Here is a 23,844-nt window from a genome sequence, read left to right as displayed (position 1 = left end):
AACAACAGCATAAAAAAAAAAACCCACAAAGGAAAATAACCGAGACACTTAGGAGAGAAAAAAGGTACATGTCCTCCTGAATCTTTTCTCCTTAACCCCCTGTCGTGATAATAGGTTGATTAACAGGGAGGAAGGAAGCTAAATTTTTCTTTTTTTTTTTTTTTTAAAGATTTTATTTATTTATTTGACAGAGAGAGATCACAAGTAGGCAGAGAGGCAGGCAGAGAGAGAGAGAGAGAGAGGAGGAAGCAGGCTCCCCGCTGAGCAGAGAGCCCGATGCGGGACTCGATCCCAGGACCCTGAGATCATGACCCGAGCCGAAGGCAGAGGCCTTAACCCACTGAGCCACCCAGGCGCCCCGGAAGCTAAATTTATCTAAGACTTTTTAAACCATTACTCTGGCTTCATCTAGCCAAGGGCAAGCTGGTCCTCTTCCCAGTGGGTGGCTAGAGACGGGACACACTAAGGAGATGGCAAACGACAGGCGCTTTCCGTAAATCAACAGGATTTTATTGGAAGGCTGGCAAATGTTTAACTTCAGAAAAAGACCTGGAGCTTTGCGCAGGCTGCATCTGCAGGAGAGAAGGTCTGTCAAAACTGCTTTCTCCTTAGACCAGTCCTTCGGTAAAAATGAATTCTATTACAATATGATCACCAAAACCCCACACTTTTCCAGAATCTCTGGCACTTCTGAGTGAACTGAGGATTTACACACACCCGCACTCAGCTCGGCTTGGCCTTCTTGCTCGCAGTGACCGCTGCCTCCCCGCCAACCCTTCAAAAGCACAGCCTTGCCCCTGGCCTCCCTGGCAGGACGGCCCCCCCACCCCGACCTTTCCGAGCTGGGTTACAGGAACCAAGTGGGAACCTGCAGGCACCGGAGAGCACAGCCTCAGGCACAGACGCGCACGAGGACACCTAACTTTTGGTCAGCTCGACAACCGGCCCAAAAGGCTTCCAGGGCCGGTTCAGGCCCCTCACTCCCTCCGACCCCCACTGGCAGACCCCCCCCCCCCCCCCCGGGCATCCGCCGAGGCCTCCTCCACACACCCTGTCCTGCAGGGTCCCTGCGTGCCCTGAGTCACCGGGGCTGGGCCTCTGGCCTCTCCCTGCCCCTGGGGCCTGCGTGGACCTCTGCCCTACAGGGCACCTGGCAACCCCAGCGAGGGAGGGAGGGAGGGAGGGAGCCTCGTGCTCCCGTGACTGCTCACACATCCGGACACAACGAACACCAAAGGTCCCGCTTCACAACCTCGGGCCACGGGCCACGCAGTATCTTCCCTGTCTCTCCGGCTCCTGGAAGCTGGCGACAGAGACTCCCTATCCACCATCCAGGCCAGAAAGGGGGGGGGGGCGGACATGCAGAACAGGAAGGGGGGGACCACCAGGCACAGAACGGGGGAGGGAGAGACAGCCAGCACAGGAAGGGGGGACATCCGCCAGAAAGGAGGACCGCACCTGAGAGCTCAGACCCGGCACCTTGGATTTCAACTACGGTCTTAAACTCAGAACAAAATACCACCAATGCTGACAAGAGACAAAGAAAAACACATATAAAAAGGGGGTTAATTTCCCTAATACAGAGTGCTAAGAAACTGATAGGAAAAAGCTGAACAAGCCAACGGAAAGTAATGAGGAGGAGGGAAAGGTTTTAGCTAAACATTAATCAACTCTTTAAAAGTTCTCCGAGTTCATGATGATGCCCTGGGGGAAACCATGGGGGAGGTGAATCAGACTTGTGGGCTAGGGGAGGAAAGGCGGGTCCCCAGGCCCACGCTGGGGAGACAGCCGGTCACAAGACCATGGAGAAGGGAGGCAGTAAACGCCGCCCCCCCATCCCCACCTGGAACGTTAACCACCGACCTCCGGCACGGCTGACCCCACACCCGGCCCACACTCAGGATCTCAAGCCAAGTCAGCCACTGAGGAAAAACACACCTCCTAACAGTAAAAACGTGTGCACACACCCACAACAGCAAAAACATTTCAAATAAAGGAAATATCTCAATTTTTACAACAATTGGTAACCCCCAAATAACTCTATTTCCCACAAAATATACTAGATCAACAGTGAGGAATGACTTGCCACCAGCCTTGTCTCGCTAGGAAAACACTAAAAAGAAGTTAAAATGGCACAAGCAGGATGGGGCAAAGGGCCTGGTTTCTTCAACAGAAGAACTGAAAATGGGGGGCCAGGCGGGGTGGGGGGTGCGAGGGTGTGGGGGAGGGAGCCTGTAGGTCAAGAGATTCAGGAGGTGCGCGTACAAATGCCGTGTGCAGACTTCGTGCTCCTAAGGACCAAACCGACTGAAAACAGCAACCACAAGGAAATCCACACCATGACGGAGTTTCTGATTATGCTATAAAAGCTGCTTTCATTTTTTAAAAAGATTTTATTTATTTATTGCTTTTGGGTTTTCAGTATCATAATGTCACTATAGCTATGTTTTTAAAAAATATATTATTATTATTATTAAGATTTTATTTATTTATTTGTCAGGGAGCCAGAGAGAGCACATGCAGGCAGAGTGGTAGGCAGAGGCAGAGAGAGAAGCAGGCTCCCTGCTAAGCAAGGAGCCCGATGGGGGCCTCGATCCCAGGACTCTGGGATCATGACCTGAGCGGAAGGCAGCAGCTTAACCGACTAAGCCACCCAGGCGTCCCTTATTATTATTTTTAGAGATTGTACTTATTTATCTGAGAGTAAGAAAGCACAAAGCAAGGGGATCGGCAGAGGGAGAGGGAGAAGAAGGATTTCCGCTGAGCGGGGAGCCCGATATGGTGCTGGATCCCAGGACCCTGAGATCATGACCTGAGCCAAAGGCAGAGGCTTAGCCCACTGAGCCACCCAGATGCCCCCTACCACTGTGTTATTTTGTTTTTATTTTTTTTTAGATTTTATTTGGTTATTTGACAGACAGAGATCACAAGTAGACAGAGAGGCAGGCAGAGAGAGAGAGGGAAACAGGCTCCCTGCTGAGCAGAGAGCCCGATGCGGGACTCGATCCCAGGACCCTGAGATCATGACCTGAGCCGAAGGCAGCGGCTTAACCCACTGAGCCACCCAGGCGCCCACCACTGTGTTTTTAAAGAAAGCCCTTACCTTCTTAAACTGTATACTGAGATATTTACAAATGAGACCACAAATGTCTTGGATTTGCCTCAAAATAATCCTTTTTGGAGAACAGGCGGGATAAAAAGAAGGAGACTGACCACGATCTGACAAGAGTCGAATATGGGCATCATTCCACTCTCTGCTTCTTAATATCTGAAATGTCCTACAATAAAAGAGATCTAAATTTGCAATGGGAAATATTTCCAATTGCTACCATTTTTATTAATACTACTTATGAAAATAAAGAATATCAACACATGAAAAATTCAAGCCACTCCAAAACAGAAGTGACTTTTTCATACCGGGGGTCATCGCTATTTCTGACCTAAACAGAGGACAGCTGAAGGCGGGACGTGGGAAGCCCGGCGAGACAGCTTTGAAAACGGGTCTCCTTGTACACACTGGGCACTGTACACACTGTACACACTGTACACACTCCAAACCAGAAAGACTGACTGCAAACCAGGACCAGCGGTCGCTGCAGCGACACGGGAGTCTTCCTCACTGGCAGCACCTCCGGATGCAAACATCAGCTACCCGCCCAGTTTGGTAGGACGTCGTTTGGTTTATTGCCAGCGTTCCTTCTGGTCATAAAACAGTTTTACGAGCGGGTAAAAAACCTGTACACACTCTGCTGAGCTGATGTGACTAATGGTTTCAGTCCTCAGCGTCACAGACGTACACACGCTGGCACAGCCGCACCTCGGCCTGCTGAGATCCTTCTACTGCTAAGGGCTCACCCACAGGCGCCCCTTCAACTTAGGAGCCAGGGAACGCTTCGTGAAAAGTGAACAAGTTACACTTCTCCACGCCAATCTTTATTTTACCAGTAAGGTTCATTACTGGAAAATATTTTTCTTAGATGATAAATGTAGTATTTTAAGCATCGCTAGATGTACAGTACAATCAACAAGAATTACTAGAGCAGGAAAAATAAACCATAAGAAACCAGACATGGGTGGTATAAAAATGACAGTAACTGAGAATGACACAGATTTTTAAAGTTTCTAGTCTTAGTAGTAAATGAAGTTTTATTGATATTACAAACCAATTGTGATGAAAATGCTACTGAAGAAGAAAAAATAAAAAATCTGATCAATGAAAGCATCTGGCAATACTCGAAAATATCACCATTCATTAGGAACTAGTAATTGTATATTATTTTAGCAACTTCCCAAGTAATCCGTGACAAATGGAAATCCAAGGAGTACCTGTATTTGAAGGAAAAATCACTGGAAGGAAAAGTTCCAAGGTGAACAAAGAACTGATCCCAAAAGAAGCAGGTAAATCGAAGAAAATGTTAAAACACTCTCATGAGTATCCACCACACATCACCTCACCATGATCACGAAGCAGAAACTTCAGGAGGGAGACACCGTGAACCTGGAAATCACACTCCGTCAAGCAAACTACCAAGACAGAGAGGGACAGTACAGCATTTTTAGACATTCAGTGGCTTGGAAAGATTACTACCCTTGATCTCTACAAGGGGAAAAATGTTACATACACACACATATCTGTGTTTATGTAACATATATATCCTCTCCTCACTGTGAAAATTTTGACTCTAGCAAATCACCAGCCTCCCCCCCCCCCCCGGAATCCACGGACTAGTGATGTGAAGGTAAGAAACCATGGCGGCTGGACAGGACCCAGGAGCAGCACAGAAAGTGAGAAAGAAATTACAGGGGACTCTTCGGTGCTGACATCTGGAGGATTCTCCTACTCAAGGCACAAGACAGGCCCATTCTCTCCGGGCCAGTCACACAACTGGGTTTCACAGTGAAGACAAGTTACAGAATCCCAGGCGGGCCTCGGAGACACCGCAGGTTCGCTTCCAGACTCACAGTAACCCGAGGGTCACAGCAAAGCCAGTCTCACGAGCTTCTCGGTCTCCCAGCACACGCCAGCCATACGCTCAGGCCATACTGAGTCTATTACGTGTGCGACAGCATTAGGTCTAAAAAGGCAATATTCCTGCCTTAATTAAAAATACTTCAGTGAGGGGCACCTGGATGGCTCAGTCAGTTAAGTGTCTGCCTTCGACTCAGGTCATGATCCCGGAGCCTGGGAGGGAGCACCGGCTCAGGCTCCCTGCTCAGCGGGGAGCCTGCTTCTCCCTCTCCTTCTGCTGCTCCCCTCCCCCATATGCTCTTTCTCTCTCAATAAATAAATAAATAAAATCTTAAAAAAACAAAAACAAAAACAAAACCTCCTCCTTGCTAACCACGCGCACGGCCGTCTGGGCTCCCAGCCCGGCCCCGTCTTCGCCGGAGGAGGGTCCGGCCCCCGCGGCGCCGGCAGCTGACCGGTGGCGGGAGCTGGAGGCGGGGGCGCCCCCGGCAATTTCTTAAAACGAGACAGGAAGGACGTTTGTGGCACCGACGGGCTCTTCCTTGCACGAACGATTTCTCTGTAGCAGGGGACGCTGCTGGACAGCATCCGACCCACGGGAGAACTTCTTCCAAAACGGGAGTCGGTCCTCCCCAAGCCTGCCGCTGCTTTGTGACTCGGTGTGCGGGACAGTCTAGGTCCCCTGCTGTCCTCTCAGCCACCCGCACAGCCTCCCCCCGGGAGCAGCCTCCGTGTCAGGAACGCACCTTCTCTGCTCCCCCACAAGAAGCCTCGCTGCCTTTCAAGATTGATCGTGGACTGCAGAACTCAAATATAATAATAATGAAAAAGCTTGAAATAGTGCAAGAATTAGCAAAATGGGACACAGACACAAAGTGAGCAAATGCTGTAGGAAAAATGGTACTGACAGGGGCGCCTGGGTGGCTCAGTGGGTTAAGCCTCTGCCTTCGGCTCAGGTCATGATCTCAGGGTCCTGGGATCGAGCCCCACATCGGGCTCTCTGCTCAGCAGGGAGCCCGCTTCCCCCTCTCTCTCTGCCTGCCTCTCCACCTACTTGTGATCTCTCTCTCTATTAAATAAATGAATAAAATCTTTAAAAAAAAAAAAAAGGTGCTGACAGAGCTGTGTGACGGAGGATCACAACAAACCCTCAGTCTGTGAAGGACGCCGTGCTGCGACGCGGGACAGCGCGAGGCCCGCCGGTTCTGCACGCTGCGTGCCAGCGGCCGATCCTCACAGCGACTCGGACAAAACAAGGAAGACTTCATTACAGTCACAGAACATAAGTGCTATAAGCTTTGACAACACAAAGCTAGTAACTCTCTGAATTAACTTTTTAAAAACCATTTAAAAATTTTTATTTCTTAAAAAAAAAAAATTTATTTCTTTAGAGAGAGTGTGTGCACACGAGGGCGTGGGGGAGGAAGAGAAAGGGAGAAGGAATCTCAAGCAGACTCCGTGCTGACCGTGGAGCCCGACCTGGGGCTTGATCTCACCACCCTGAGACCGTACCTGGGCTGAAACCAAGAGTCAGACGCCCAACTGACTGAGCACCGGGCGCCCCCTAATTAACTCTTCAGTGAAGGTTAATTTGACAATTATGTCACAGAGGAAAGGAAATTAAAGTAATTAAATGATTTTATATATAAGTCCACTAACTACAGCACCCCCCCACTGGGAATATAAATTAAAAATTAATAAACAAAACAGAATACAAGAGGCTCAACTGTGCAGTTTGAGACAAACAATGCCATGGCTAAGTGTGCCCACCTGGGAATGCATGAATGATTCACTAGCATTATGTATGTCGATATACATATGCATAACAAAAAATTAAAAGTTTATCAAAGGCAAAAATTACAGCCCTCTTGATACATGCAATAACCATATTTCAACATAAACTTCTCATGAAAATTTTAAAACTATGAATAAGAATATATTTTTATATTTAGAAGCCTTTCAAATTAATATTCAATTTTAATGAGAAGTCTACAGTGTGTTCTAAAATTAAAAAAGAAATAAAAAGTTACATACAATTACTGGGAAAAAGACTTTCACTTTCTAAGGCATAACTTTCTGCATTGTTCAAGTTATTAGACCACACTGTTATTTTTATAATTTTAAAACTATTTAAAATAAAAATAGCACTGGCCTACTACAAGTTTTGTGATTTATGTTCTGATATTATTTAATACTCAGTACCTGGGGCAATCCCAAATCACAGAGAACTGTAACTTGGACCATCCACGACCATCCCCACAACTACTACAGGACTCAGAGTTATGGGAGAGTAACTCAAGAAACATCTAGAAAGGAATTCTTAAAGAAAAACCAACGATGATATGGTAGACACACTGCAGTCAAAGAAAGTCTCTCTGGAGAATTATTTTAAAAAAATTTAAAACCAAACCAATTCATGTTAGAACTCTTCATTAATAGCCCCAAAACCAGCCGCCGTAGACATCTGTGCAGAGTGAACGCACAGACACACAAACACCGTACAGTGAGCAGAAAAAACAAACAGCAGTTGTTGACAGCATAGATGGAGATCAGGGACTTTCACTTCCAGTTACTTTTTACTGTGGTAAAACCTAGAACGTGCCGTTTTACGGCAACCCATTTTTAAGGTTGGCCAAGGGAGCAAAAAAAAAAAAGAGGCGACTAAAATTGTTAAAACTGAAATGAAAGAAGAGACATTCCCACAGAGCTTACAGAAATAAAAGGATTAAGAAAAACTATGAACAGACTCTATGCCAAAAAATTAATCTAGATGAAATGGACAAATTCTTTTTTTTTTTAATGGACAAATTCTTAAAAAAGATAAAAATTACCAAACTGACTCAAGAAGAAAGAGAAAATGTGAATAAATGTCCAATAAGTACAGGGGTTGAATTAGTAATCCAAAAACTAACCAAAGAAAAGCCCAGATAGCTTCCCAGGTGAACTGAGAATCTGGAAGTTCTTCAAAATCAAACATTTAAAGAATACAAAATTTTCACAAACTCTCAAAAGGAAAAAAAAGGGGAGAGAAAACACCTTCTAACTCATTTTGTAAGACCAGTATTAACCCTGATATCAAAACCAAAGACAGACATTTAAGGAAAGAAAAAAACACATACCAGTATCTCTTACAAATATTGATATAAAAATCCACCACAAAGTACTAGCAAACCAAATCCAGCCAACACAGAAGAATTGTACACCATGACCAAGTGGGATTTATCCCAGGAATTCAAGGTTGGTTCAATATACAACAATTAATGCCATATAACAGAATCAACAGACTGAAAAACAAAAGCAACATGATTGGGGCGCTTGGGTGGCTCATTGGGTCAAGCCTCTGCCTTTGGCTCAGGTCATGATCTCAGGGTCCTGGATCAAGACCCGCATCAGGCTCTCTGCTCAGCGGGGAGTCTGCTTCACCCTCTCTCTGCCTGCCTCTCTGCCTACTTGTGATCTCTCTCTCTGTCAAATAAATAAATTAAATCTTTAAAAAAAAAAAACAACACATGATTATCTCAAGGGACCCAGACAAAGTAGTTGACAAAACTCAATACCGTTTTAGGAAAAAACTCAACAAACTAGGAAAAGAAGGAAACTTCCGCTATCTGATAAAGGACAGCTACGAAAACTCACAGCTGTGAGCATACTTACTGGTGAAAGACTTCCATGCTCTGTCCCTAGGATCTGGAATAAGACCAGAACGAGCACTCCTCCACTTCCATCGTGCACTGTGCTGGAGGATCTAGCCAGGGCAGTTAGACGACAGAAAGAACGAACACCCAGCCCGGAAAGGAAGAACCAAACTATCTCTATTCACAAGTGACATGATCTTACATACAAAAATCCTAAGGAATCCACTAAAAACTAACAGAACTAATAAATGAGTTCAGCAATTCTGCAGGACATAGGATCACTATTAAAAAAAATCAATTTTTATTTGTATACATTTGCAATGAATAATCTGAAAGTGTGATTCAGAAAACAATTTCATTTACAATAGCATTTAAAAAAACCTTAGGAATAATTTAGTAATTGCAAATCTTATACTGTTTTGTGAATGTAATTAATGTAACCAAATAAACACACTTTTAATGGTAATGACAAATTTTATACCACATGTTTTGCAATTAAAAAAAAACATATTAAACTCTGAAAACTACCAAATATTTTTGAAAAACAATTTAGACCTAAATAAGTGGAAAGACATTATGTTCATAGACAGAAGACCTAATATTGTTAAAATGGCAATACTCCCCAAATTCATCTACAGATTCAATGCAACCTCTATCCGAATCTCAGATGGCTTCTTTTTGGAAACTGACAAGCTGATCCTAAAACTCATATGGAAATTCAAGAAACTCAAAACAGCCAAAACAATTTTGAAAAAGAACAAAGTCGGAGAATTCACACTACCTTAATTCAAAACTTACTAAAAAGCAAGAGTAATCAAGACAACGTTGGTACTGGCATTTAAGATTGGCAAAACTCTCAACAGAACACAACTGAGAGCCCAGAATGAAACCTATACACAGGACCGCTCAGTGGGGGAAAGAAGAGTGTCTTCGACAGTTGCTGCTGGGGTAAGAGGATACCTATACGCAAAAGAGATAAAAGAATGAGGTTCCCTGTCTCACAGCATACACAAAAATTGACTCAAAATGGATCAAAGACCTACATGTAAGATCTGAAACTATAAAACCTTTAGAAGAAAACAAAGATATAAATCTTTGGATTTGGCAATGGATTCTTTTTTTTTTTTAATTAACTTATTTATTTGAGAGAGAGAGAGAGAGAGAAAGCATGAGCAGGGGGAGGGGAAGAGACAAGCAGACTCCTCACTAAGCAGGGAGCCCTCCCTGGGGTTCAATCCCAGCTCTCTGAGATCATGACCTGAACTTAAGCAACTGAGCCACCCTGGTGCCCTTGGCAACAGATTCTTAGATATGACACCAGAAATCAACAAAAAAAATTTTTTTAAAGATTTTTATTTATTTATTTGACAGAGAAAGATCACAAGTAGGCTGAGAGGTAGGCGGGGGGTGGGGTGGGGAGCAGACTCCCTGCTGAGGAGAGAGCCCGATGTGGGGCTTGATCCCAGGACCCTGAGATCATGACCTGAGCCAAAAGCAGGGGCTTAACCCACTTAGCCATCCAGGCACCCCAACGAAATTTAATTAAATTTCATCAAAACTTCAAACTTTTGTGCTTCGAAGGAAACCATCAAGAATGTGAAATGACAACCCACAGTACAGAGGAAAATATTTGCAAATCACACATTTGCTAAAGGTTTAATACCCAGAATATGTAAGGAACCCTTACAATTCAACAACAGAAAGACAACACAATTTAAAAATGGGAAAAGAACAGACATTTCTCCAGAGAAGATATACAAATGGCCAATAAACACAAGAAAGGATGTTCAACACTGGTAGACCTTAGAGAAAAGTAAATCAAAACTAAAATGAGACACCATTCACTGGGATGGCAAGAATAAAAGACAATAGCAAGTCTTGGTGAGGATAAGGAGAAATAGGAAGTCTTATATGCTGCTAGTGGGAATGTGTACCGGGACAGCTGCTATGGAAAACCATCTGGCAGTTCCCCAAAATGCTAAGCATAAAGTCACTGAGTGACCCAGCAATTCCAGCCGCGGGGATATGCCCAAGAGCAATGAAAACGTATGTCCACACCAAAACTGGTACATTAATGACCACAGCGGCATTCTTCCTAACAGCCAGAAGGAAGAAACAACCCAAGTGTCCACCAGCTGATGGACAGATACAGTGGGGACTGTCTGTGCGATACACATGATCTGGAACCGAAAGGATGAAATACAGAGACGTCCTTGAAGTCATGATGCTAAGTGGAAGGAGCCAGTCCCCAAAGACCAGAGGAAACATCCAGAAGAGGCAAATACATGATGAGATGAGATCAGTGGCTGCTTAGGGCTGACAGCGAAAGGGTACAAGGTTTCTTTCAAAGGTGACCAAAAAGTCTGTGATTCAGTAGTGGAGACGGCTGGACAACTCCAGGAAAGATGCAAAGCTACTGGGCCGTGTCATCTGAACAGGTAAACTGTGTGCGAGTTACAACTCAGTAACGCTGCTACCAAGGAGAGAAAGAGAGAAAAAAAAGAGAGAGAAAGAAAGAGTAAATAAACCATCTGGTAACTGTAAATGCCAGAGAAATCTTTCTTTTCCACTAAAACAAACTTAATCATTCGTGCAATCTAAGTTTCTCTCATCTTGCTGATCAACATCGCTTTTTGTCCCAGTAACCCTCTCCACGTGTTATTTCACAAGGATTATCAAAAGTCCATAAAGGCAAACCTTGCTTTTTAAAAAAATAATCAAATATTTGTAAAAGGAAATATACCCAGGCTTATCACTTTGGTTACATAAAGCCATGATGACGTTTTCGGAAACATTTCTTGTCCTGAGACAGTCTAATATAAATGCCGTTCTTGACACATAATTAACTGGTGAAACTGGGAACAGAGCGCTCCCAGTAACTTCCCAACTTGCTGCGAGACAATACAGTCCACATATTTGAAAGCAGTGCTTTACTGACATTTTCCCAGATCAGTTTTAAAGGTACATCAGAAGGGTGGCTTGTTAACACACTTAAAACATTTTTCAACACTCTGAACTCAAATACTTGCAGTTAAAAAAGAAGTCCACTTGCGACAGAGCTGCAAAAAAAAAATTTTTTTTAAGATTTTATTTATTTATTTGACAGAGAGATCACAGGTAGGCAGAGAAGCAGGCAGAGAGAGAGAGAGAAGCAGGCTCCCTGCTGAGCAGAGAGTCCGATGGGGGACCCAATCCCAGGGCCCTGGGATCATGACCTGAGCTGAAGGCAGAGGCTTAACCCACTGAGCCACTCAGGCGCCCTGCAAAATTATTTTTAAAAGATTACTGTATTCCCAAGAATTATGAAATCAAATCTTTCTCAATAGTGAAGAAAAAAAATGCTACTTCTAGGGGCCCCTGGCTGTCTCAGTGCAAAAGCCTGTTAACTCTTGATCTCAGGGTCATGAGCTCAAGCCCAACACTGGGTGTGGAGCCTACTTTAAAGAAAAAATTAAACTAAAAAATAAATTTTAAAAAGTAGCATTTCCAGTTAAAAATAACATATAAGTTAAAAAAAATAAATTCAGGGGCACCTGGGTGGCTCAGTGGGTTAAGCCTCTCCCTTTGGCTCAGGTCATGATCTCAGGGTCCTGGAATCGAGCCCCACATCGGGCTCTCTGCTCAGCGGGGAGCCTGCTTCCTCCTCTCTCTCTCTGCCTGCCTCTCTGCCTACTTGTGATCTCTGTCTGTCAAATGAATAAATAAAATCTTTAAAAAAATAAAATAAATTCAGTTCCTGTTTTTAATTTTTTAAACAAAATGAGAAAAATGCAACAATTTCTGTTCAATTCTTTCACATGAAAGGAGAAAAGTAAAAAAGCAACAGCTTTAAAATTTAATTTGGGTGTCATGGTAAAGGAGGTCTATTTACCTTTGGATTTCATTTCTGTTACTTGTTTTTAGAAAATATGAGTGGCAAGAACATTTCTTCTGCTGCTCTTGATTTTAAACTGGTGATACCTGGGGCACCTGGGCAGCTCAGTTAGTTAAGTGTCTGCCTCTGGCTTAGATCATGCTCTGCAGGTCCTGGGATGGAGCCCTGGGATGGAACCCCGGGTCAGAGCCCCTGCTCAGTGGGGCGTCTGCTTCTCCCTCAGCCCCTCCCTCCACTTCGTGCCCTCATGCACTTGCTAGGGCGCAGGCACACATGAGCTCAGTCTCGAATAAATTAATAATATCTAAATAAATAAATAAATAGACCTTAAACAGAATCAGCTCCATGTCAGTTTAAGAAAGATCAAAGCTTATACACATGGTCCCTGGGTCACATACCCCCCAACTGCAAACATCCCCACACTGCGAACCCTACTGTGCCCCCAGCCCATCCTAGAGTGGCTACTCCCCAGCCATCCGAAGAAGCACTTCCCACTTTTCCTCTCAGTGTACCCACCCTGTAACTCTCCCTTCTTCACATCCCTTTCCTATCCCTTCCTTCTACTTACAGGAGAAGCTTTCTAATAAGGGAATAAGCACAGGAGCAGAAATGCCAATACATCCAAGTCACAGAAAATAGAAACGATCCCTCTGACTTGACACAGCGATGAAAACTAGACTGCCTGTCAGCACACCCACTTTGGCCTTACACTATCTGAAAAAGCTCCTAAAACAATAGCTTGTGATTACCAAGGGAAGCAGCCTCATGGATCACACGCGCCCCGGGAGGGGAGGGGTTCTGTTCATCACCGCAGGGCCTGGTACTTTTAAGTCCTTAAAAAATACTTGGTGGGTGAGTGATAGGAGAGGACAGCAGCCTAGAAGCGTTAGCACACTTTGGCACAGTGGGAAAAGCCAACGGACAAGTGATGACTAATTCAGCCAAGCTAGAAAACCCCAAGTTACTGCATGTGAGGTAGGAGTAAGGCGGCTTAGGAATGATCCACAGCCCCAGGAGCTCTGCGGGTCTAAATGCTAACAGAGAGGAAATGAGACCAGCTTCAAATCTCTGGGAGAAGCAGTGACACCCCAGAACTCCTTCTGCTTCCTCCCCCTTCCTTCAACTCTCCACCTTACCCCACCTTCCCAAAAAGCCAGCATATCCCACACTACTCCCCACTACCCAGGCAGGACACCAGAAACCCCTCTCTGGGGAAACTGACAGGCCCGAAGAAACAACTGCTTTAGCAACTTCTGGTAGTGTTCATCCATCAGCAGGCCCGTCCCATTTCCTAACAGTAGGGACGCCTGGGTGGCTCAGTTGGTTAAGCAGCTGCCTTCGGCTCAGGTCATGATCCCAGCGTCCTGGGATGGAGTCCCACATTGGGCTCCTTGCTCGGCAGGGAGCCTGCTTCTCCCTCTGCCTCTGCCTGCCTCTCTGTCTGCCTGTGCTCGCTCTCTCTCCCTCTCTCTCTGACAAATAAATAAAATCTTTAAAAAAAAAAAACTCAACACTCTAAAAAAGGTTTGTCCATGCACACGGAGAGTTTCCAATCAGCCCACTCACAATTATAAAAAGAGAGCCAATAATCGGCAGAAATTTGGAGAAAAGCTTCTGACATCAAAGACAAAGACCAAAGAAGGAAAGAGGAGAACAGGACTCAGAAGGGTGAGACAGCACAGGAAACAAAAGAAAATGTCTACATCACATAAATGCATACGTGTAAATCAATTTTTAAAAAACCTTTTAAAAAATACACTGTGAGGGGCGCCTGGGTGGCTCAGTGGGTTAAGCCTCTGCCTTCAGCTCAGGTCATGATCTGAGGGTCCTGGGATCGAGTCCCGCATCGGGCTCTCTGCTCAGCAGGGGGCCTGCTTCCTCCTCTCTCTCTGCCTGCTTCTCTGCCTACTTATGATTTCTCTCTCTGTCAAATAAATAAATAAAATCTTAAAAAAACAAAAAATACACTGCAAGGGGGCCTGGGTGGCTCAGTCAGTTGAACATCTGCCTTGGGCTCAGGCTGTGATCCTGGGGTCCTGGGACAGAGCCTCATGTCAGGCTCCAGCAGGCTCCCAGCTCAGTGGGGAGTCTGCTTCTCCCTCTGCCCCTTCTCCAGCTTGTGTGCAGGTACGTGCTCTTGCTCTCAAATAAATAAATGAAATCTTTTTTTTAAAAAGTGCATTGCCGGGTGCCTGGGTGGCTCAGTGGGTTAAGCCGCTGCCTTCATCTCAGGTCATGATCTCAGGGTCCTGGGATCGAGTCCCGCATCGGGCTCTCTGCTCAGCAGGGGGCCTGCTTCCCTCTCTGTCTCTCTCTCTGCCTGCCTCTCCGTCTACTTGTGAGCTCTCTCTGTCAAATAAATAAATAAAATCTTTTTTTTAAAAAAAGTGCATTGCCTTCGTGAAATGAAAATAGGATTTTATAAAAAGGAATGCTGAGAGCAAAAACACTTAGTAATGAAAGATGATGGCAGAAATAAAAATCCAATATAAGGACTAGAAGATACAATTGAGGAACTCTTCCAGAAAAACCAGAAGAAGCAGATAAGTGAACAGGAAAAAGTAGGAAAAGGGAATTAGCAGAACACTCCAGAAGGTCCAACAACCGAATAATAGATCAAGAAGGCTACAGCAGCAAACTCAGGGATGAGATCATCAAGAGACAACACGGAAAAGTTTCCAGAGGCGATGGACTCAGTGTCCCCACCAGAAAGACCCACCAAGAATGCTGGGGGTGGAGAGAAGACCCCGAGAGTCCCCTGGTAAGTCCCACAAAGTCCTGGGGTCACTCTGGGGTGAGGCTGCTGACCACGGAAGGTGGGCAGTAATGGACTGACACTTTCAAACTTCTGAGGAACAATTCCTTCCAACCTAGAACTCAGTGCCCACGCAGTCTGCCACTTAAGAGTGCGGGAAGAACAGGCATTTTCAGACAGGGCAGGTCTCAAAAACGGATCTCTGATGAACCCTTTATCCTAGAAGACACACTGTACCTAAATGAAAAAGACAGGAAATCCAGAAAAGGGAATTCAAAAGACAGACACCAAAAAAATTCCCATAAGGAATAAAGAGAAATGCTAGGAGTCCTGCTAAGCCCTGGGCCTAGAACACAAACGTCTCAATAAGAACAGGAAAAGGAAAGGCTTTGAGGGGTGGAAGGTGATGGGCTGGGTGGGGCAGTGTGAGATGTCCCAGCTACAAAACCCAGACTCTACTTAGCTGTATGCTGGCTTCTAAGCTAAAGGGAAGCAGCCTACCTCATTCTAGTAAACACAGAAAGAATTCCGACTCAGTAAAGACAGGGAACTAACTGCATGCTATGTGCCTTATTAAGTTGTTTACCTAGTGAGAACACACAAACACTACCAATTTAAACAAAACATATTTAGAAAAAGGGAGAGACAGGACAGGTGGGCAGAGAAGGTACATGAAAGTTCTGTAACCTTCCCTTCTGCGGGTAAGAAGTCAACAGATAACATCTGAAACAGAAACACCGGAAGTCAGCGGCACAAGACTCACAGAGACCTGGAATCTGAGGCAGGAACTGCTGAACAGCCACAAGCCCCCAGACCCGTGCCCTCGTCCTTTACCTGCCTCCTTCACCTGCCGCCTGGAATGCAGACGGTAAGACGGCCACCATCGGATGCTGCACTGAGAGCGGGAAAGGGCCCTGGTCCCTAAAGAGCTGCTGGAATGAGCTGTTTGCCAGGCCTGCCCTCCGCACACCCCAATTCCACATGAGACAGAAGTCGCCTGGATTCGGGGGGAGTGGCTGTTAGCCGGCTGTGTTACCGGCAGCTGAACGCAACCCTGAGACAGATGATTATCAAACAGCAACAGCGGGGTTAGAAGTGGCCGCTTATGAAAGTTAAAACCCAGTGTTACTAACTAAATGCGTTACTTTAATAAAGGTAAAATTATATTTGAAGAAAATCATGGGGTATGGTCAGAACTGCTGTTAATCTCAACTTCTAAAACTAAGATTATATGGTCTTTTTAGGTCCGTTTTACCTGATTGATTAAAGGCAACAGAATATGAAGTATTTAAAAGGGGAGGGATGAAAGGAACAGCAGTCTCTGAGGCCAACTGGGCGGAGGCATTTAAGTCCGAAAGTGAGACAGGCATTCGTTGAGGTGCGTGAGCTGGAGAGCTTCAGCAAGGCCAGTGATGACGGGAATGGAAGGAAACGGCTACAACAAAACAGGTATTTCAAAGCAGGTGCCTGCACGGCAGACCAATGTTGATCACGGTCCGGTGAACAGGAGAACCCCCCACTAGAAGGCTGCTGGGTCCGAAATGATCAGGGAAAATGTCCTGAGCCTGGTTCACCGAAGGGAGAGCGGGGTCGGGGTGGAGGCCAGACCACACGGTCACTCCAATTCCTAAGCGAGTTCACACTTAGGACTCTGGAGGCTGGAGAAGTCGCTGCAGGCCCCCTAACATCTGGAGTCACCTTCGGCCAGTTCCACAGGTCGCCACAGCAGCTCCAATAGAAGGACAGAAATGGACCGAAACGTGATCCAACTCAAATTCTCTCTGAATTTCTAATTCTCACCTAAAGATAACAAAACCCAAAGTTCTCCCATCATCTAACTGATCCTCTTTACAAAGTTTTCATCTAAAACCAATTTTGTTGTCAGTAACCTACCAGTCAATGAAACTGACCAAAAACCTACCATGCGACACCGATCTTTCAGATCCTGCCGCACGACCTTCATTGTCAGTATCTGTCTTTAAAAAACAGTGGTCTCTGGAAGATTTTTAAGTCTGTACGTAGTTCAGATTCTCAAAACACGTCTGGTTTCAAATCTAAGATCTAAATCCTTATTAAGAGAGCATTTGTGTGAGCTTTTCACACAAATTTAAGATAAGCCCAACACACTGTCATTCTGGACCATTCCAAGAAGCTAAGAACCAAACTTAAACTTGGGACAGGGACTAAAAGGTGTTATCTTATGGGGACTAGCTAGGGTGATGTGATTACAGGGTTTTCATGAGTTCAAAAAAAAAAAAAAAAAAAAAACAAAAAACCTACAAACTCTTTCAAAAGAGTTTCAAACTCTTTCTTTCTTCCTTCAATTTTATCTTCTTTGGGATTTTAAAAAAAAAAAAAAAAGGTAAAAAATCTCTATTTGGTTTCTTCCAGCAAGATCCTTTTACTTTATCAGTCTCAAAAAATATTTTTTGTCTCTTTACCAAGAAAAGCACTTGATAGTTTCACCATACTTAATACAGTTTGGAATTAACAGTCCCATTTGCTCCCGTGTTTACCCAGCATCACAGACGTCAGACAGACAGACTTCTAAGGGCCCTGCACCAGAGGCAGGGCAAGGGCAGCAGAGGCCGCCTCTGTCCACCCAGGCAGTCTGCTACACAGCATCAACCTTCTCTAGGGCCTCCCACAGTGGCATCCTGTTTGAAACCCGTTCACTCCAATGCCAACCTTAGTTACTTGAAGTCTAGATTTAACACACACACTGTGTCACACACAGAGATACTGCTGTTCACTCCGACATCCGAATGTCAACGGACCAGGTTCTAGGAGAGAAGAAGTAAAGGCTGGCGTGTTAGGTTTAATGGTTTCAACTGTCCCATCCCATGCATGTAGTCAATGTCACCAGGCATTTCAAATAGCTACTTACAAGTCTAAATTATGTTAACTTAATTTTTATTAAGCAATCCCAATATCTCCCCCAAATTTAGATCTTATTCAAAACATCTGTTTAATAAGTCATTCCCATGTTACACAAACATTCCATGTGGAAGAGCCATTATGTAGCAAACCAAAATGGATGTTGAGATGTTCGGCCCCACTAGTTCGGCCTGAGCATATTAAATTCGTTCGGTAGAGTCCTCCTCACTCACACCTCGGGCCGAGGATCCCTGTGCCAACTGCTATGGGAATTCATGTGGATGAAGGTAATGCTGCCTTCCTAATGAGAAAAATCACGAATGAGGAGAGTCAAGAGGGCTAGAAAGGATGAATCCTCTTCCTTATATAGGAAGTACAGTGGCAGGGTAAAGGAAGGTGCCCTGGACTGCAAACTGGGAAACCCACACCGAGGTCCGTGTCCCGGAGGCGTGCCTACACCAGCTGCAAGATCCAGGCTTCCCACCTGGTTGCCAGGCCATGTGGGGTCAGAGCACAGAGCCACCATGGTCCACCCACTGCCAACAGGCTGGGACTTCCAACATCAGCTCCATCCAACTGAAACACTAGCCATTATATTTAAGCCATTAAAAAAATATTTTATGCATGTAAAAGTATTTTTATGTAACAAAGATAAGAGATAGCAAATTCATCTCATTTACTTGTATTTGTAGAAATTTCAAAGTGCTTCATGTGTTCTATTTAATTTGCATTAAAATACAGCTTAAAGAGATACAGATGCAAAGCGGGGTATTTCCAACTTTAAATTGAAGTCCAGGATTTCATAGAGGAAACTAATCAAACTATAAACATAATCAAGGGAAAATTAAAGACCTACAGTGAAGGTCTTTACTCTTGTCCCACGCAACTACTACGGCAAAAAGGAAATAAGAGCCAGAAGCTCTTCTTCTAAAGCTTAAAAAGAGGGCACCTGGGCAACCCAGTCAGTTAAGTGCCTGACTCTTGATTTTAGTTCCGGTCATGATCTCAGAGTCGAGAGGTCAGGCTCTGCACTGGGCGTGGAGCCTGCTTGAGCTTCTCTTTCCCACTCCCTCTCCCTCTGCACCCATGCACTACCTCTCTAAAAAACTGAAATTAACTTAAAATAAAACTTCAGAGAAAGACAAATGCCATGATTTCACTTGTATGTGGAATACTTTTTCACTCATATGTGGCAGATTTTATTTATTCGACAGAGAGAGATCACAAGTAGGCAGAGGCAGAGCTCTTCCCCGCTGAGCAGAGAGCCTGATGAGGGGCTCAATTCCAGGACCCTGGGATCATGACCTGGGCCGAAGGCAGAGGCTTAACCCACTGAGCCACCCAGGCACCCCTCATATGTGGAATTTAAGAAACAAAGTAGAAGGAACATAAGGGAAGGGAAGGACAAATAAAATAAGATGAAAGCAGAGAGGGAAGCAAACCGTAAGAGACTCTTAATCATAAGGAACAAACTGAGGGTTGTGGGAGGGGAGGGGGTAACTGGATGACGGCATTAAGGAGGGCAAGTGATGGAATGAGCACTGGGTGTTATATGCAACTGACGAATCACTGGATTCTACCCCTGAAACTAATAAAAAATCCATTATCACCTGTTATAATAAAACAATTTTTTAAAATAAAAAAACCTTAAAAAACCTTTATTACTTATACATTCCAAATTTCCTCAAAGATTCCTCAGTAACTCTCAAAATCTGAACTGAATAGCTGTATTTCTTCATTAAGTTTCAAGATTTCTACGTACTTGTCATTAGACACCTACCAAGACTTGGAAGATGGGGAGAGGCTGGCCCTCTGCGTGTCAGGATCCACACATTGGAGGTTTCAAACACCACACAAAGTGTGAATCCAAAGACAGCAACCCCAGGTTGCCGGCTTACGTCTCTGTTTCCAGAGCAGAAGTAATTCTACTCGGAAGTCAGGACACCTGATAACACTCCACAATTCCACTCGACGGCCCAATTCTTCACCTTCCAGTTGTAATACACACGCATGCGAAGGAACACTACCTAATGACCGTACACACATCTTCATTAGTAACGCACCCCTGCGAGTTACAAGTGTACATGCTAACATGCAGGAGATTAAATACTGTTTCCTATTTTACTAGTATTTAGAAGTAGTATTAAAATTTAATTAAAATGCCCCCTTAAACCTCAGTCCATTTTTCTTCCCTGCAAGTCAAGGTTTACAGTTCCCTGCAAACGGAGTGGTTAGGACAGTGTAACTCCTTTGTAATCATAAGTTCCAAAACGCCAGAATACAGTTTCAAAAATATTTCAAAAATATTATAGCACACATCTTCTGTTTCCATTTGGAAAGGTCAAATCTCACAAAATAAGACCTCCACCCACACTGAGAAGAGCCTGCTCGGGTGACGCCCACCAGGTCACAGAGCGTCCGGCACAGTCTGGCAGGGAGGGGGCTACACAGGAACCAGGCGGGCACAGAGTGTCCGGTTGTCAGACTTCAGCCTACAGAGGCCACACCTCACCACTACAGCAACCCTCCCTCCGCTTCTCCTTTCGGTCACACTCCTACCCAGACACTGTGCACAGAGGTGAACCTGACTGTGGAGCCGTCTGGATTTCAACATCAATGCTCAGCAAGGAAAGGCAAATACAATATCCAGAAGGCTCAGATGTAACAAGCACCGAAGACCTCGCTTTCTGCAACTGCAAAACTGAGTTAATTATTTGGTTGAGAATCACATCCGGTAAAGGATCCCAGAAAGAGAAGGCCCTCATTTCATAGATACCACATACGACCAAGCACAGTGGTCCCTACCGAAATAAAGCATAAAGGGCTGTCTGGGCTCTGAGTTGCCTTTCTCCTGCTGCTCGTACAAAACACCTCACTAGAGAGCAAAAAGCAAACCCTCTCAACTTAAGTTTTAATTAGTAAACAGAATCTCAAATTCCAGTTACCATTTTGGCCGAGTAGGAGGCCTCACCTCAGGATACATTTGCTTCTCCACGTAAATATCAGCTTTATCAGTCCCAAAGGTTAGAAATCACTGGTTCAAACTGCACAGCCCTAGCCCAATGACGCAACCACCCCAGGATAAGATTTTCTTAGGTCTGCCTGACCATAAGCATTGCATTTTCCTACTAAGTCGTTCAGTGAGTCTGAGGGTCTGGACAGGACGCCCGTGTTAGTTAGAGAGGAATGGAAAGGGTCTCCCTTTACACCTGTAGCTGTCTCCGGGATTCTAATGATCATCGAATGGCTTAATCAGACTTTAGTCCTCATAAAGCAAAACAGGTCAGCGGATCAATGCTTGGAGAGCTACAGAATAAACCAGAGCAAGGATCAGATGAACGAAGTTTCTAAACGACTCCCACATACTGACAGTCCAGCCGCCCCCACCTATTACAAGAGAGCAGCGCAATTACGAAGAAACCCAATTTGTTCTTGCAAAACAAGGCTTTTCGCCGGAAAACTCCCTTGGAGGTGCGACAGTAAAGGGCGCTGAAGCCCTGGACGTCCAGGGAATGCCGAAGGCCGTCACCTAGGAGGGTCCGAAAGAACCGGGCTCCCCAGAAATGCGCACGCAGATAGGGGGCGGGGGGGGGGCGCCGATGTAAAAACCACACGCGGCAGCCCTCACAGGCCAGCAGGGCGTGTGGGGGGGCCTCGACTCTGGACCCCGGAGCGAGGGGCGGGGGCGGATTTCCCGGGGAGTGCTGCAGGAAATGATATCCAGACTCGGGAGGGTGGATCTAGGAAGCGGCCCGGGCTCGGCCGGCGGCGGGGAGCGAGTGGGGGTGGGAACGGAGGATGTGGCTCCCAGGGGCAGGATGAGGGGGCGGGACGGCCGAACGCGGACGCGCCAGGGCCGAGGCGGAGGGCAGGGAGGGCCGAGAGCCGCGAAGGGACGGGCGCGAGGACCGGCCCGAAGGGAAGCGGGCGGCGGGCCGGGGGCTCGGGGAGGCCGGGGAGCGGGCGAGGCCCGGGGGCGGAGGCCAGGCCGGCGCCGCGCGCGCACTTACCCCACTCGAGGAACTCGGCCACATACTTGTCGCGCCGCAGGGCCGAGTGGCTGCACTCGGTGTACAGGCAGACGAGCACGTCGAGCAGCGTCTCCACGCTCAGGGCGCTCTCGTTGCGCCACGGCCCGTCCAGGAGCAGCTGCTCCAGCTTCTTGAGCCGCACCTTGGCCGACATGGTGCCGCGCGGCCCGCTCCCAACGCGCCGGACTCTCGCCGCCCGCTCAGCCAGTCCGTCAGGGCGAGCCCTCGGGGGCCCGGCGGCCGCGAGCCCCGGCAGCTGCGGCGCCTCGTCGCCGCCCCGTCCGCGTCGTCGCGCCCCGGCCTAGGCCGACATCTTGGGCTCGGTCCCGGCGGCGCAGCGTCTGGGGCGCCGGGCCCCGCGGGTCCATGGGCCGGTCTCCTCCCCTCGGCGCCGCCGCCCGCCCCGCCCGGCGCGGCCCGCCCTCGCCTCGCCTCGCCTCGCCCCGCCGCGCGCCCTTCAGCCCCGCCCGCGGCCGCGCCCTCCCCGCCTTCGCCGCCAGCAGCCGACCCGGAGCGGCGCGGACCGAGCGCAGCGAAAGCCCGGCCGGCGCCCGAGCCCCGACCCCAGCCCCGACCCGGCGGCCCAGCCCCGCGGCCCGCAGCCAACCAGGGCGCGGCCAGCGCGGGCGCAGCCAACCACCGCGGGGCCGGCCGCCGCCGCGCTGACCTCAGCGCGCCGCCCCGCCCCTGCGCTCCCGGCTCCCGGCTCCCGGAGGGATGGGACCTCGCCGCTTGCCGTAGGGAGTCCGGGATGCTGGGAAGGCCGGGAGGAGGGGGCGGGGCGAGCGCGCGGCCAGTGCGCCGCCGAGATTGCGCGCCCGCGCGTGCGCAAAGGGCGCCCGGGCGGCGTGCGCAACGCTTCGCAGACCGGGCCCGGGGGTGCGGGGCCCGAAGGGAACCCGGTGCTTGCGGGGAGGCGGGGGGGGGATGCTTCGGCGGCGTGACCTGCTGGTTTAAAACCGTGGCGCGTCGGAGCTGGGAGCAGCCTTGGAAAGCGGGACCCTGCCGGGCTTGCACGGGAGCCCGAGGCCCGGACTGGCCGCAGCAGCTGCAGAGCGGCGACCCCAGGGGCCACCCAGCCCCTCGTGAATTCGGGGTGCCCCGCAGTGGCTACTTCAGACTCGCTGTGCAGCTCTCTTCCACTGCAAGCAAATGTTTTCGGGTGGGAGTTTGGTGGACAGCGGCCGGCTGTCTCCAGGCCGGGTTTGCCGAGCGAGTCGCTGCGTCAGTGAGATTGTTGGTTTATTTGGGTGGCGGGGTGAGGAGGGTGAGGGAGGACACCCCCACCCGAACAGACCCTTGGCGGCAGGACAGCGGGGCCGCCTGGAGCTCACGGGATGTCACTGAGGCCACGGGGTGGCTGAGAGCCGGGCGGAAGGGTGCAAGGCCTTGGGAAGCCTAACCCTAGGAAGGGGGTAGGGTGAGGGGCTTCAGCAGATCCGGGGCAAGGAGGTAGAACGGATAGAGATGTGTAGACGGAAAACCGAAGGAGCCTGTGGCAAAACTAACGTATGGAGATAGGAATCAGAATAGGAGCTACCTCTTGGAGGAAGGAGTGGCTGGAAACGGGTAGGAGGGAGTTTCCTGGCGGCTGGAAGTATTGTATAATTTTATGTAGGTGGTGGTTATGCAGGAGTAGGTATAGGTAACGTTCTTCAAACTGTACTCTGTATATGTTACACCTTAATCTTTATAGAAGGCAG

General features: G+C 47.4%; 1 protein-coding gene across 1 annotated transcript in view; it reads right to left on the bottom strand.

Annotated features, from left to right (window-relative positions):
- The window catches only part of CDC42BPB (CDC42 binding protein kinase beta), a 100,699-nt gene extending 78,213 nt beyond the window's left edge, over nucleotides 1-22,486 (bottom strand). Inside the window, 1 exon segment of the mRNA XM_044230778.1 lies at nucleotides 22,121-22,486. Within this exon segment, the coding sequence (XP_044086713.1) occupies nucleotides 22,121-22,295 (175 nt within the window). The 5' untranslated portion in view covers nucleotides 22,296-22,486.
- Nucleotides 22,487-23,844: the final 1,358 nt, after the last annotated feature.

Source organism: Neovison vison, chromosome 13 (assembly GCF_020171115.1).
Source record: "Neovison vison isolate M4711 chromosome 13, ASM_NN_V1, whole genome shotgun sequence".
In the NCBI taxonomy this organism is placed as follows: domain Eukaryota; kingdom Metazoa; phylum Chordata; class Mammalia; order Carnivora; family Mustelidae; genus Neogale; species Neogale vison.
The sequence above is the reverse complement of the archived record's forward strand: the minus strand, read 5'-3'. Positions and strand labels throughout refer to the sequence as shown.